This window comes from Arachis duranensis, chromosome 6 (assembly GCF_000817695.3).
Source record: "Arachis duranensis cultivar V14167 chromosome 6, aradu.V14167.gnm2.J7QH, whole genome shotgun sequence".
NCBI lineage: Eukaryota > Viridiplantae > Streptophyta > Magnoliopsida > Fabales > Fabaceae > Arachis > Arachis duranensis.
In genome coordinates, this window is record NC_029777.3 from 105,884,676 (window position 1) to 105,899,105 (window position 14,430).

The 14,430-nt window shown below is 30.8% G+C and overlaps 2 protein-coding genes across 2 annotated transcripts in view; one reads left to right on the forward strand and one right to left on the reverse strand.

Annotated features, from left to right (window-relative positions):
* Positions 1 to 7,111: 7,111 nt before the first annotated feature.
* On the forward strand, positions 7,112 to 10,286 carry LOC107495557 (chorismate mutase 2). Its single transcript, XM_016116700.2, has 6 exons — positions 7,112 to 7,400; positions 7,762 to 8,002; positions 8,707 to 8,793; positions 8,885 to 9,028; positions 9,165 to 9,257; positions 9,796 to 10,286. Exons 2-6 carry the CDS (start codon positions 7,769 to 7,771, stop codon positions 10,027 to 10,029), a joined length of 792 nt encoding a protein of 263 aa, XP_015972186.1. The 5' UTR covers positions 7,112 to 7,400; positions 7,762 to 7,768; the 3' UTR covers positions 10,030 to 10,286.
* A 1,242-nt stretch (positions 10,287 to 11,528) lies between these two features.
* The window catches only part of LOC107495556 (3-hydroxyisobutyryl-CoA hydrolase-like protein 2, mitochondrial), a 5,301-nt gene continuing 2,399 nt past the window's right edge, over positions 11,529 to 14,430 (reverse strand). The window contains exons 8-14 of the mRNA XM_016116698.3: positions 14,227 to 14,312; positions 13,975 to 14,096; positions 13,383 to 13,443; positions 12,472 to 12,570; positions 12,277 to 12,378; positions 12,150 to 12,191; positions 11,529 to 11,860 (exon numbers count right to left, since the gene is read on the reverse strand). Coding sequence (XP_015972184.1) covers positions 11,741 to 11,860; positions 12,150 to 12,191; positions 12,277 to 12,378; positions 12,472 to 12,570; positions 13,383 to 13,443; positions 13,975 to 14,096; positions 14,227 to 14,312 — 632 coding nt within the window. The 3' untranslated portion in view covers positions 11,529 to 11,740. The remainder of the gene's footprint in view (positions 11,861 to 12,149; positions 12,192 to 12,276; positions 12,379 to 12,471; positions 12,571 to 13,382; positions 13,444 to 13,974; positions 14,097 to 14,226; positions 14,313 to 14,430) is intronic.

Sequence of the window (14,430 nt, forward strand, 5' to 3'; positions counted from 1 at the left end):
ATATCATATAATTAAATATACATATAAAATTATTTTATATTAAGAGTTTATTTTTTAAAAAATTATGATAGATCAATGGTATTCTAAGTTAATGCATGTGATCTATTGCGTATTTATCAATTATTTGATTTAATTAAGTTTTATCACTATAATAAATTATCAGTATAGTGACCGATTCTGGTAGTCGCTACTCGTTAAAATTTTGGTCGCTAAATTTAAGACGTGACCAATGTTGGTCGCTAATAATTAGCAATTAATTTAGTGATCAATTTTCAACCAAGACAACCAAATCCTCACCAAACAAAATCGGTTGCTAACCAAATCAGTTGTTAAATAGTGATCAATTTTTCTGTCGTTAAATCGGTCGTTGAGAAAATTAGTTGCTGAATTTTTCTTGACGACCAATTCTTAGTGACCGATTTTTTAGTGTCTAAATCAATCACTGATCCTAATTTTTTAATTATAATAATAATTCAACAAAATATATAAATAAACAAAGATGGATCCATTTTTCATATAAATATCAAATAACATTCATGATATCTACATAACTATAAAGAAGAGGAATATTTATATAATCACTTAACGTGTGGTTACCACTTCCCTAAACAAAAAACAAATATGACATTATTCAAATAATAATATACTACAACTATTGAACCAAAAAAGCAAAAAAATTCAATAAATCAATAGTCATTCTTCTTTATTAGCTTCTTTAACAAAATAATAACACTACAACCTCTTTTAACTTGTTTCCACTTTCACATTCAACTTCGCATCTCTTTTTTCCACTTCTTCTCCAATCTTTCTTGCATACCTTTCATCATCATTTAGGTTTTTTGCAACAAACAATAATGATGGTGGTGCTGTTCAGCATATCCACATATTTACTTGTCAACGCATTCATTTTCTAAGGAAGCACATCCTTGCTATGTTCCAGAGATGTCCAATTAAGAGCTTCAGCTTTTGATTAATCATATGAATACATGATTAATCATATTCCACTAAAGATGGACAAATAATCATATGAGCACATGATTAATGATAAATGTGCCAAATATATTCAGCTCGTAGCTAACATATTCATATTTCACAATGAAATAAAGTAACATTTCCTCAGAGAACAAATATGAAAAGATGGATTTGCATTAAACGCGTTAAATATATACAACACTTGATCTACTCCAATTAAAAGCAGCACCAACCACATATCTATCATCTTCTAATAGATAGTAATTTGAGGTAATTTGAACTTCACAGGCTTGAAAATTTTAGTATTTGAAGATTAACTGAAACTACACAAATTTAGAATTTTTTTTAACAATTTTGTTAGAGAGTTAATAGAGTATTTGTACAATGTGTACAATGGGATGCTTATTTGGCCCAATATAAGTTAAAAATAAAAATTATCTATGTTTATTTTAATTTAAAAAGTGTTGTTTATTTTTGTGTTAACCACCATTGTACACATTGTAGACCAATTACATTAGCTCTCCATACTTTTCCATTTTTTAAACATTTGAGCATGATGCGGATAGAGCAAATTGGACTTCTCTAAAGCTCTCTAATTAGATATCCAAAATACTAAATAGAGAAAGAAAATAACTTTAGTTACCTCTAAATGCAGGTGAAGAAAGGTGGAGCAGAATGAAACATAAGAGAGGAGACCACAGCAGTACCAAAGCACAGGAACAAAAGGCACAATTTTTTATTTTGTGTAATGTTAAACTAGACCAAGTTAGTGCATAAATTGTGTACAAGAAAATCAAACAAGCAACAATGACTGAGAAAGAAGGAATTCTTCATGAACCAACATTGTATTTTCTCACTTTTTCTTCTCATGCTTATCCTTAACATTAAGATGTATGTATGCATTGTTGTCAAACTCGCAAATTAACTCGTAAACTTATACGAGTTTACGAATTTAGGTAGTGGAATCGAGTTAACTCGGATACAAACTCGTTTCTAGGTAGACTTTGGTAGACTCGGATAAACTCGGTCAAACTCGCGAGTTTATTCACGAGTCAGCGAGTTTGATTTTGGTTGGGTTTTTTGCCAAAACGGCCCGGTTTGGGCAAAAAAAAGAAAGGCAGCAAGGGAGCAACCCACTAACCCAACTAACCCTAAACCCCCTTTGCTCGCACTCACTCTCTTCTCTTCTCCAAGCTCTCTTCTTCTTCGCGTTTCGTCGTCAACAGTCCATCCCTCGCCGCCGTCTGTCCCCGATCCCTCGCTGTCGTTTGCCGTTCCCCAAACCACTGTTCTCTCGCTCTTGTTCTCTCATTCAACTCGACACACTCTCAATCTCTCGCTCCCTGTTCTGCATCAAAGAACGCGGATTCATGGAGTACATCAGTCAGCACAACACAGCGACACCAGTGTCAACCATGCTTCCGTCGGTTGTTGTGGAGCACAGTTCCGTCGGTCGTTGTGGAGCACAGCACAACAACGCACCAACGCCAGTGTCAACTACTCAGTTGAGCCTACTTCATTCTGCCATCTCAGCCTTCAGGTATGTTTAAAAATAAATTAGTTACTGAATTGAATCAATTGATGCATTTGGTAGTTGTTACTTGTTAGTGTGAGTTTAATCTGTAATTTTGGTAGTTGAACAAATTTAAATAATTTTGGTATAATGGTATGATTTCTGCCATTTTGATTCTGAAATTAACTTTTTAAATTTTTTTAGTTTGAATTCTGGTGTGATGAATGACGAAATATGGATTAATGAATTTGAATATCTGATAGTTACATATTTGTTAATGAATGATGAAATATGGATTACTGAATAAGCTCCGGTATTAGATACTTGGACAGTTAGACTGTTAGTTACTTAGATGTTTTTTTGTTAATGAATCTGAATATCTGAAATACCGAAACTCTGATATGATAGTTTAGTTTAGTTTATTGAAAACTAAAATCTGAATTTTGAAAATCTGACATGTTAGTTTAATTTAGTTTAGTTTAGTTTATTGAAATATGAAATTTGAATTTAGGAAATCTGAAATGTTAGTTTAGTTTAGTTTAGTTTAGTTTATTGAAATCTGAAAGTTGAATTTAGGAAATCTGAAATGTTAGTTTAGTTTAGTTTATTGAAATCTGAAATCTGAATTTAGGAAATCTGAAATGTTAGTTTAGTTTAGTTTAGCTTAGTTTAGTTTATTGAAATCTGAAACTCTGGATAACTTTGCTAATTAATTATTTGGTTTGTTGATTTGTTGATTTAGGGACAAAAATACAAAATGTCTGAAACAAATGATGTTTCTGATGGAGATGGTGAAGATGATGATGTTGATGCCATGGAAGATGAAGATATTGGAGGATTTCAATTTTAGACTTTTACTTTATTAGAACATTTAATTGTTGCTTTGTTATTTTCTTTTGTTTTTTGGTTGTGTTATATGAAGCTTTGATTGTGTGATTGTATGTTTTATGTTGAACTAGATGCATATTTGTGAATGATTTGAATGTGTGGTCTAGAATACTTGTTATAATTGTAGTATTATGTTAATTATTATGTGTTTTGATGTTAAAATTGTTAAGTTTGAATGCCTATATTTGAGTAAATATATATTATACATGATATATATTTTTTTATAAAAAATTTATAACAGATAAACTCGTACGAGTCTACGAGTCGAGTCTAGGTCAGCTCCATGAGTTTACCTAGACTCGCGAGTTTGACAACCTTGTATGTATGAATAATTGAGTATAATTAAAATGTGTATCAAAGTGTTCATATTACACTTTTTTTTAGTAAAGTATTATTTTTGTCTCCAAACGTTGGGATAAGTCCTATTTGTGTCCCTAACATTTAAATCGTCCTATTTGTATCCTTAACGTTTATAAAGTGATTCAATGTTATCCTACTATCAATTATACTAACAAATCAGATATATTTTTCAATTATTCTTACTTGAATGTATTCATTCTCAATTAGGTCGCATTTGGACGTGTTCGATTTTAATATTATACCCACTATTTGTATTTAGATTCAATTATGTTCCTAAAAAAGTGAATTATGTAAATGTTGTAGGAATTAGTTTCAACTTTTGATGGGCTATTTTTCGGAGTGGATCATCGATTCTATCCCAGACATTTGTATTCTAGCTTCAAGAAGAGATTTTTAAAACTCAAACTAAACCGTTCATGATGTGTAATTGACGGCACGATAAAATTGAATCACTTTTAAAAACGTTAGGGATACAAATAGGACGATTTAAACGTTAGGGACACAAATAGGATTTACCCCAAACGTTGGGAACAAAAATTATACTTTACTTTTTTTTTATTGAAGACATATTTTATTGATGCAATAAAATAAAGTGGTGGCCATCTTAGACTTACAGCAAAGATAAAATTGAGTATTTCCAAACCAAATGAAAAATCTAAAGATTAGCTACTAAAAAAAAAGTTTCTAAAGAATATGAAAGAGTAAAGTGAAAAAAGGTAAAGAGTTGTTGGATAAAGAAGTTATTACTGAAACTTCATCAATGGAGACTAGTCACTGTTTTCAGGATTTTGGACCTTGCAATAGCTATTATTTGAGGAGAAATAACTTTCACTTCGAAGATCCTCAAGTTTCTCATCTTTAAAATCTGTTAGGTTAGTATTGCAGCCAAATAAATTCTCTTTTTCACTTGCTTTCTCCTTTTGAGTTGTTCCTGAAACCATAACTACCATTTTCATGTTTCTATTTCTTAGGTTGTCTAAGAAAGGCTTGCTGTAGGCATTCTCTAATTCTGGGCATTGGGTGAGACAATAGAGAGTTGATTCCATTGTAGCATCGTAACGATTGCAAAATGAGTTCACCATTTGGATTATAGAGTATAGCCTTTTCTTGATTGGTAAGCCTTCATACATTATTTTCTAGAGAAAAATTTTAATTTTGAATTGACATTTTAACTTTTAGAATAAATTCCAGAGTTCTCTCCTTTTGCATTGTTCCGACAAAAAACTCAACTAGCGCATGGTAGAACTAAAAGACCACGGTATATCCAGAGGCAACTGAGTAACATTCATTCTTCTCTTTATTCTATATAACCATATCTTCTGCTACTTTGATGCTTGTGTTATGATTACTTGGGCTACTATGTGTATGAATATTGAGGTGATTAGCTCTTGATTCTAATTTTGATATGGTAGGAGTATTTCAAAAATCCAAACGGGTGATTGTATGAATTGTTGAGAAATTGGACTTCATTCTTGTTAAATTTGTTTTATTCAATTGTCCTTTGTAATTTTACTCGAAAGTCTCGTACCAATTTTCTAAAAAATGTCTTTTTCTAAATTCTTTCTATCCTGAAGAACACTTTTCTAACCCTAAAATAAATTATTACCTATTTTTGTACGTAAAAAAATTGAAATTTTAAAATATTTGTTTTGATAGACCATGTAAATTAGAAAATGAGGCAAAAATTGACTTTTATCCCTATTTTTCTAGCACAATCAAATTAAAAATTATGAGATTTTTAAAATTTAAACCACTTTAATTTTTTGGTCTACAAATAATCCGCCAATTAATTCACTATATCTTTAATTTCTTTCTACATTTTTTTGGGCCAAAAAAAATTACATTATTATCTTTTGTATGTCTTCTAATAATGTCTTGGAGAACTTCAAACAACTTATTAATATGCAGATAGACACTGCACTTGCCATTATTTTTATTAAAATCTCTCTACCATTAGCTAAAAATAAATCCTTTTTTTATTATTGTAATTTTTGCAAAACTCTATCTTTAACAAAATTAAATATCCTCTTTCTTTTATTTATTAACCACTGCTAAAAGACTTAAATATTTATTCTGACAATCAATATATAGTACAGACAATAAAATAGATTAATAAAAATATATTTTTACTTAAAAAAAAGACTTATTTAAATTTATTACCTGACCACTTATTTTTTCACATTACACTAAGGAGTGTATTTCTGAAAATAAATGACTGAATTAGTCATTTTAAACGCTACGAGACTAAATTAATTTCATCCTTTTAATTTCACAAGCAATAAAATGAACATGATCTTATTTTTTAGGAAGCTAAAGAATAAAAATAAAAGGTAAAAATTTATATGTAATTTTAAAAATTATTAGACCATAATTTAATTAAATATATTAAATTATTTAAAATAAAAAGAGTTACATATCACTATATCAGTTTTCATCAAAATAAAATTATAATATTTTAATATTTTCCCAAAAGGACTTCGCCATGTGAGAGAGAGAGTCGAAATCTTTCTATACATGTTAAGAGTTAGTTAAGACAGAGACACGACAAAGCAAAAGCGTTCTTATCAACGGCTAAACGCGGGGTAGACGCTAGACCTACCTGGTTTCCCTTTCCCACATAACGGTACCATCGTGTAATAAACAAATAATTTTGATGAGAACCGATTTTTTTACTATTTTTATAAATTATTTTTAAAATTTAATTTTGATCCAATTTAATCTAAAATAAATTTATAAATATATTTAATTACATAATATTATATAAAAAAATAAATTTACTTAATCAATGAGTTATAAATTATAATTCAAATGATATAATTTCTCCATATTTATCCAAGAGTTTGCGAATTTAAATTTTTTTATTTTTGATAAAAAAATCTATTTAAAAAAATACATTCGAATAATTTTATTATTAACAAAAATAATTTTAAATAATTTAAAAATACGGGTAAAAATACTATTTATAAGTCTATACGGTTTTAGTAGTTTATCACTTTATCATATATATAATATTTGAGAGAGCGATTTTAATCGAATTCTTAACCTTTTGAATCTAGAGTTCTAATATCATGTTATAATATTACTCATCTCAAAGACTTTAACTGATAAAAAAAATAACACTAATAATTATATCTCTAATACTCTCTAAACTCTATTGTATATATTATACAAATATTCTATTGACTCTCTATACTTTCTCTTTTTTAACATAATTTGTAACTAATAAAAGATATTATTTGACCGTACAAACACAGCATGTGCAAAAGCTTTTTTTAGTGGTTCTTGCATTGTTGGGTGTTGATGGTGGGACCCACACGGTGTTTTCTTCCTTGCAGGAGGAAAAAAAGAAAAGCAAAAAATTGGTTGGGTTTCCAACTCAAAACTCAAAAGAACTCTTGATTTCAACCAATGTAAGCAACAACCAACCAACGAATCAACGACCCTTCTTCTTCGCCGCCCCACACACACATAACAACACTCTTTTCCTTCTTCTTCCCCACCAAGTTACTTTCTTTCTCTTTTCACTTAATTCAACTAATATCATAAATTATAAATATCATAAGTGTTGCTTCCATTAAGCAAATAGCCAAATATTCTCTCTTATCGCTAATTAATCTCATTCTATCATCATCTCTAATTCAATTCAGCCGCCTCTTTGATTACAAAGGTATTTATAATTTATCTCTTTGCCGTCTTTTTTTCTTTGACTTTGTCCATCTCTGCATGTATGATTGTACACCATTTTTATTTTTTATTTTGCGTTTTCAATATTAAATGTCAAACGTATCTAGATTTTATGGGGAATAATATGTTTTCCTCTATATGAGCAGGCGTTGAGTTTGATCTTGCAATTCTTAATTAGTCAAATTCTTATCTTCGTGTGTTATATATAATGCTGTTTTTGTACTCTATTTTAATGGCAGATTAATCATAAAATTGTAGGGTTAAAGTTGTAATCTTTTGGGGTGTTTCAATATGATGCTTAATTTTCGTTTGGTGATTCTTGTGTTGGCAATTTGTGGGGTTAGATACAGGATGGGAATGGTGAAAGCAGAAGAATTAAGTCTTGAATCTGTGAAGGGGAAGGTGTATACTCTGGATTCAGTGAGGGAAGCTTTGATCAGGCAAGAAGATACAATTGTCTTTGGCCTCATTGAGAGAGCAAAGTTCCTAATGAATTCTCGCACCTACGGCCGCGAGGAGATTCCAGGATTCGCTGGTTCATTGGCTGAGTTTGTTGTGAAGAATACAGAAGCAGTTCAAGCTAAGGTTAGTAGTTTAGGGTTTTAGCCCTTATATTTATCATTCTTTATAATGTGTTATCATTATTGTTGTGTACTCTCTTAATTCACGTTTATTTGGTCCTTTTGGATGCATTATTGGATAAATGTTTTTTATACAAATATATATGGATCCAAGAAAAACTGTGATTCGCTAGCCCGGTGAAAAAGAGTTTGTGTTAGTCTATTAAGACAGTTGACAGATAATGTAATTCTTGTTGATATGATGCGATAGTATCGTTTGATCTATGTAGTTGACCTTACTTAGTGGGAAGTGTTTGTCATTGTAGTAGTATGATTGTTCTGTTTTCCTTGCTTCATTCATCAAGTGATATCCATGTTGTGAATATGAGCATTGTATTTCTCAACCTTTGTTATGTGGGTTTGTACTTAACTTTCATTTTTCAATGAATTTGGAAGAATCTTAAGAGATTATAGTTGAAAAAATGGCTTCAAAAAGGTGTCATACATAATAAGTATCTTTGCTAAGGTTATACCTTAACACATTCCTCATTACCAAATGGAAACATTTAGAACTTCTGCTATTACTTATTTATCAATAAGTATCTAGTTTATGGACTAATGCAATTATAAGAACATTTGATCTTGGCAATCACCAAAAGTGTTTCTTATTTTCTTATGCTATTGGCTTGGAAAGAAGATTGCACATAAAAAAGTTATGCTATGCTATAGGTTGGAAGATACAATAACCCTGAAGAAAATCCTTTCTTCCCGGAAAATCTGCCACCCTCACTTGTGCCATCTTACTCCTTCACACAGGTAATTTACCAAATCCAAAAATCTTTCTCCAATCTCCTAACTTGGTTCACTGTCAAGAAAGAAAAATGCTAAAATTTAATTAGATCTGCAGTTTTTACATCCCAAAGCTGCTTCGATTAACATAAACAAATCCATCTGGAAAATCTACTTTGATGAGCTGCTTCCTTCGTTTGTTGCTTCTGGTGATGACGGCAACTATGCGCAAACCGCAGCTAGTGATCTTTCCTTGTTGCAGGTAATGTTCTCTCCGAAAACTCTCCTAATCGAAGTTTCATGTTGCGAATGTAAATTTTGGTCAAATCTCATAAGACAAATTTCAACTGTGGCCTTAATGGCTCTAAACTAGCGCTAATTCTCATTTGTTTCTGCAGGCCATCTCTAGAAGGATTCATTATGGAAAATTTGTTGCTGAAGTGAAATTCAGGGAGTCTGCTCAACAATATGAGTCTCTGATTCGCGCCGAGGTATACATCATAATGCTGAATCTTAGCACATTAGTTCTACTAATATTCTTATTAGCAATTTAGTCCCATTAATGTTCATATTTCTTTCCACATATCACTTTTCAAATTTACTAATTTTTTGTTCACTATTACTATATAATATTGAACAAATTACATTGATTTTCTAAATTTATCATGGTCCCCCTCTATGACATGGACCTCACATAAACGTTCCTTTAGAGGAGGTTACTGTTATGTTTATAAAGGTGTTTAATGCAATATTTTACAAAATACACAAGTATCGGTTGTATTATCACCTAAATCTTAGGGAAAATCAATGTATAGTTTTAGAAATAAAAAGGATTGAATTAAATTTCATTAAATATCAACAAAGGTCAGTGCAATATGAAACTAGTCAGATATTTTTAATTTAATGATATAGTTACATACAATTAGGTGATTGTGTAAATATATTTCATGCTCATGAATTGCTTATAACAAATATCATCTTGGTTGTTTACTAATCTTTGTCTAAAATATAAATGCTTGATTATTTCAGGATAAAGAAGGATTGATGAAATTGTTGACATTTGAGAGTGTAGAAGAAACGGTGAGGAAGAGGGTTGAAAAGAAAGCTATGGTATTCGGACAGAATGTGACCCTCAACAATGGTGATGACAAAAATGTAACATACAAGGTTGATCCATCAGTGGCTGCCAACTTTTACAAGAATTGGATAATACCTCTTACTAAGGATGTTCAAGTTGAGTACCTATTGCACCGTCTTGATTGAAATTCAAGAAACTTTAATGCCATTTCCAAGAGGAATATTCATCTCAATTTTTAGTCCATCCTTTATTGCCAAATTCTTGTGGCTGTACAATCGCCATTAGAGTGTGTAGATGCTTTGGATAATAAACATTTACACATCTAATAGTGTAGTAGCTATAGAAAGATTATTAATGAAGGATTGGTTAATTGATTATTGTAAATCAAATCATCATCTTATTTATTAAATAACAATTATTATTGACATAGCCGTTATTAGCATCCTTTTTGTTTTAAAGAATTCTAATTTGTTTTCGGAAATTATTTATAAAAATGTGTTATTCTCATCTTTGTTTAAAGTGATAAAATCTTTTCCTAAAAATAATTTACTTTTATTCCCACGAAAACTGTATACCACAAATCTGATAATTTTGTTCTCATTTCATTAAGTAGGTGTTGGATATTCCCATGTGAAGGGAATAAAACCATATAAAATTACCATTATATCACTTAATTATCATTATTTTTGTCAAAGAATTCCTCCTCCTAGATATTTGGATATTTTGAAAATTTAGGATCCATCTTTAAGAATATCTATAATAAAAAGACATATTCATAATTTATTTTAACGAATATTAAAAACAAATCTTAACAATTTATAGCACTAAACAAACAGCCCCTTAGATATATTTTAGAGCCTTATATTACCAAATCCAATGCTGATAATTTTTCTTTCATATAAACCGCCCATATCTAAAATTCACTAGATCTTCAAATAATTGAAATCCGAATTATACCATTTGACTGACTTAGTCCTACTTAACAAAGGAAATAAAAGTTTTAAGCGAGGATTTCAGTTTACCATAATTTGATCATAAAGCTCTTGAACAAAAAATCAAAACATTTGTCATCTTAAACTAATTTTCATACTTCATAATTGAACCCACTTTATCCTAACATGTGGCACAACTAGCGCCTATCAACCAACCTACATTTACGGGAACAAAGTCCACCTAAATTTTATCCCGAATTTGATTGGACCTCTAACGTGCTTTTTTGTAACCCTTGTTTCTTTAACCAGTGATAATACAAAAATGTTATTTATACACTAAAATTAACTACTAAAATCAACTCTTAATATATTTGTATATAAATATATGTGTGATTTAATTTATTTTTAATATAAAATTATATTTTAACATGTATTTTATACTAGTGACTGACTTTGATAGCTAATTTTAGTGTATACGTAGTATAGTTGTAAAATTATACATGTTCGAAGTTCAAACCCTATCATGTCCAAAAACAAAAAACCCTATGAAATTTTTATATCAATTTACTTCCACTCCATTCTACTTGAGGCTGCAGTTGCACCACATGCAGCAGAACATACCATGCGTATAATCAGGTTTGTGATTTTGACAAACCTGAGTGTGAATGTAATTTACTCATCAAAAAAGGTTGAGAAAGAAACATTCATGAAAGAACTTGAGGAATGGATAACAAATTAAAACAGCAACGAGCGAGCTAATTGGATAATCTACATTTTTCATGAATGCTTGATGATAATTCAACCTTGCACCCCACCAAAAATAAAAGTGCAACTATTACATTTTCATGCTAATACAACACAGAAATGTGAAAAACTATTATGTTCTATGAAGTCAGCAAACAAATCTTGAACTTATTTGGTCTACCCTTGATAATGACAAGAATTAATGAAGATTGTACTAATCTCACATGTAAGGTTCTCGCAATGCCGTCGGTAATACCAGTTCAGACTCTACTTCGCTGAACGGAGAGAAATATGATTGAACCATGTCATCTGATACATCCTTTAAACTAGGTGGATCCCACTGCAAATTTTGTAAATAAAATGCTCATAAATTTCCCAAGAAAAATGGAGGAAGTGTGAATTTATAAAGATTTAATCTGTATGAATTGGCAATATAAAGAAGTATTACACAAACAATCAATCATATACCGTCACATCATGAAAGTGTCTTACTCGAGTACCAACCAACTTAAAAGTCTTAGAAACAAAAGCATTCGATTGGAACACAACGTAAAACTCTTTTATACTTCCAAGGTATGTTAATTAAACTCAATTTGTGAATATACAAACCATTGGATGAATAGGCATACCTTGGGGGTAAAATCTTTATCAACCATTCTTGCTCTAACACCCTACATGAAGAATAAATCAATAAGAAAACAAAGAAAAAAAAAATTGAAATGTCCTTTATGGAAGGCCAGAAAGAAAAACCATTACCTCAAAGAAATCAGAGGAGAACTGCTTGGAAATTCCACGAAGGGATATCCGGTACTCACGTGCAAGACATTGATCAAGTGTTTCAAATCTACCTTCACGTATCTGAATGCAGTAACAGATGTTAGTGCAGAAGTCAAAAGGAATTTGAATGATAAATTAACGAACAGTCAAACTTGCAAGGGAAATGTAACTCACAGATTCTAAAGTAATTTTCAAACTCAATGGAGATGCTTCTCTAATCTTCCTAAGAGTTGATATACACCATTCATCATAAGACTCAGCTGCTTCCTTGGCCTGAAAGATAGCATTTAAAAAGAAACTATATGAAGGTAGCTTAGTTAAAGCCAAAAGGATTTGAAAAACTACCAAGTGCTTAGTTCCCTGCCTATTCTAAGGTTTAGTTCCCTGTCCATTTTTTGTCTCTGTTAATTTTTGTGCTTTGTTTCGATGGGAGCTTTTATTAGGTCAACTGCATGAATATCATGAAATCATAATATCTTAAAACAAACTATGTATATAGTCAAATCATTACAAGTTAAATGCTTTTTAGGCTGCTATAGATTTTTTTTGGTCTCTCTACCTTTTAAACATTGGCCAATCACCTATTTGATATCCTCTCCTAATTGGGACTTCTGCAGATCTTTTCAAGAACCATAAATGTCACCTCCAACTTTTTCTAATGCATTCATTCCTTATCTTGAGAGACGTTCTTAGCATCCCTTCTCAAGTGGAGACTGATACAGCTAATAATCTCTTCTCCAATTTTGAATGATAATATGGTGATTCACATATCTTGGTTAAAGCTAAATTATGACCTTCAGCAAGAACTCCCCAAAAAGTCAAATTCTAAAGTTGATAAAACTTTTCATCTTTGATGTTTTAGCAATAAATAAGCATAAGGTTCCTTCTAAAAACTGCCTACTGTAAGGAAATTTTGCTTGTCAGCAAAAAGAGATTTACAAGAAAGTGACAAAAGATATACTACACAAGCAGTAGTTATAAAACAACACAAAATTGTAATTAGAATTGCTCGATATGTTCAATTTTTTATTCACCAATCAAAACTCATCAAAGATCAGGTACAAAAGATTTACTACAATGCTTACCAAAGCTTCAATAATTTCCTCCATTGTATCATGACAGAAACATCGATCAATAGTATCAATCCTGAGTCAAAACAAAATATCATATGCAGAAGCAGACGATGATGTCAATTTAGTCCAATATAAGTATGGAGAAAAACAAGACAGCATCACTGAATTGCCTAACAGAACAATCTCATTTCTTGTTGGCACATGGGTTGAGTGACCAATCAATCAGGTAGCAAATCATAAAGTGCTTAAGAGATAGGTGGTACAATACAAACACTCCATCAAACGAGAACTAAAGCTTGTAATTCTAATTAAAATAAACTTCTAGATAACATAATATCACTAACCAAACAATCTCAACAAAATTAAACTTTCTTTGGAGGATTTCACCAAACATATTTTAAGAAGAAAGGACCAGAGTTTATTAAAATTGATGCATTTTATTTTTTCTTGTCTCGATTGTTTCACAATGTTAATACATTTTAAGAAAGCAGATTTCTGTGACTGGACCTTAATTGGGTCAGATCAGCAGAACTATGAAGAAAATTATTCACGCAATAGAACTTATCGAGCTGAAAAGAAATGTGGGTGTTTAGATGCACATTACTTGTGAAGGACACTGCTTTTGTCTGGGTAAACAATATCTCCATACTGGGCAAGAGATGTCTCCACAATAGAAGGATCATCTGTGATCAATTTTCCTAGGCGTTCTTCAAGCCAAGGAAGCCTCTGTCAGGGAAACCAAAACAAGTAAGTAGCAGAGAACTCTAGTAACAAAGATAGAACAAAGTGCAAACACAAACTTTTTAAAAATTCAAATAAATAAATAAATAAATAACAACAACAGAGAAAAACATACCGCATTTAGTGTAAAGTGAGTAGCAAGGTGACAAGCAATCATTTCTACACCATTTAGCTTATCTCCTGTAAGGGCCAAGTATTCCCCTGCACAGCATGATTGTGAAACAAATTAGCTCGAGTCAATTCCTGGTTTAGTCATGTAACCAAGTATCTCTCTCTCTCTCTCTTTTTTTGTTGTTGGGTGTTTTTTTTTTTTTTGATG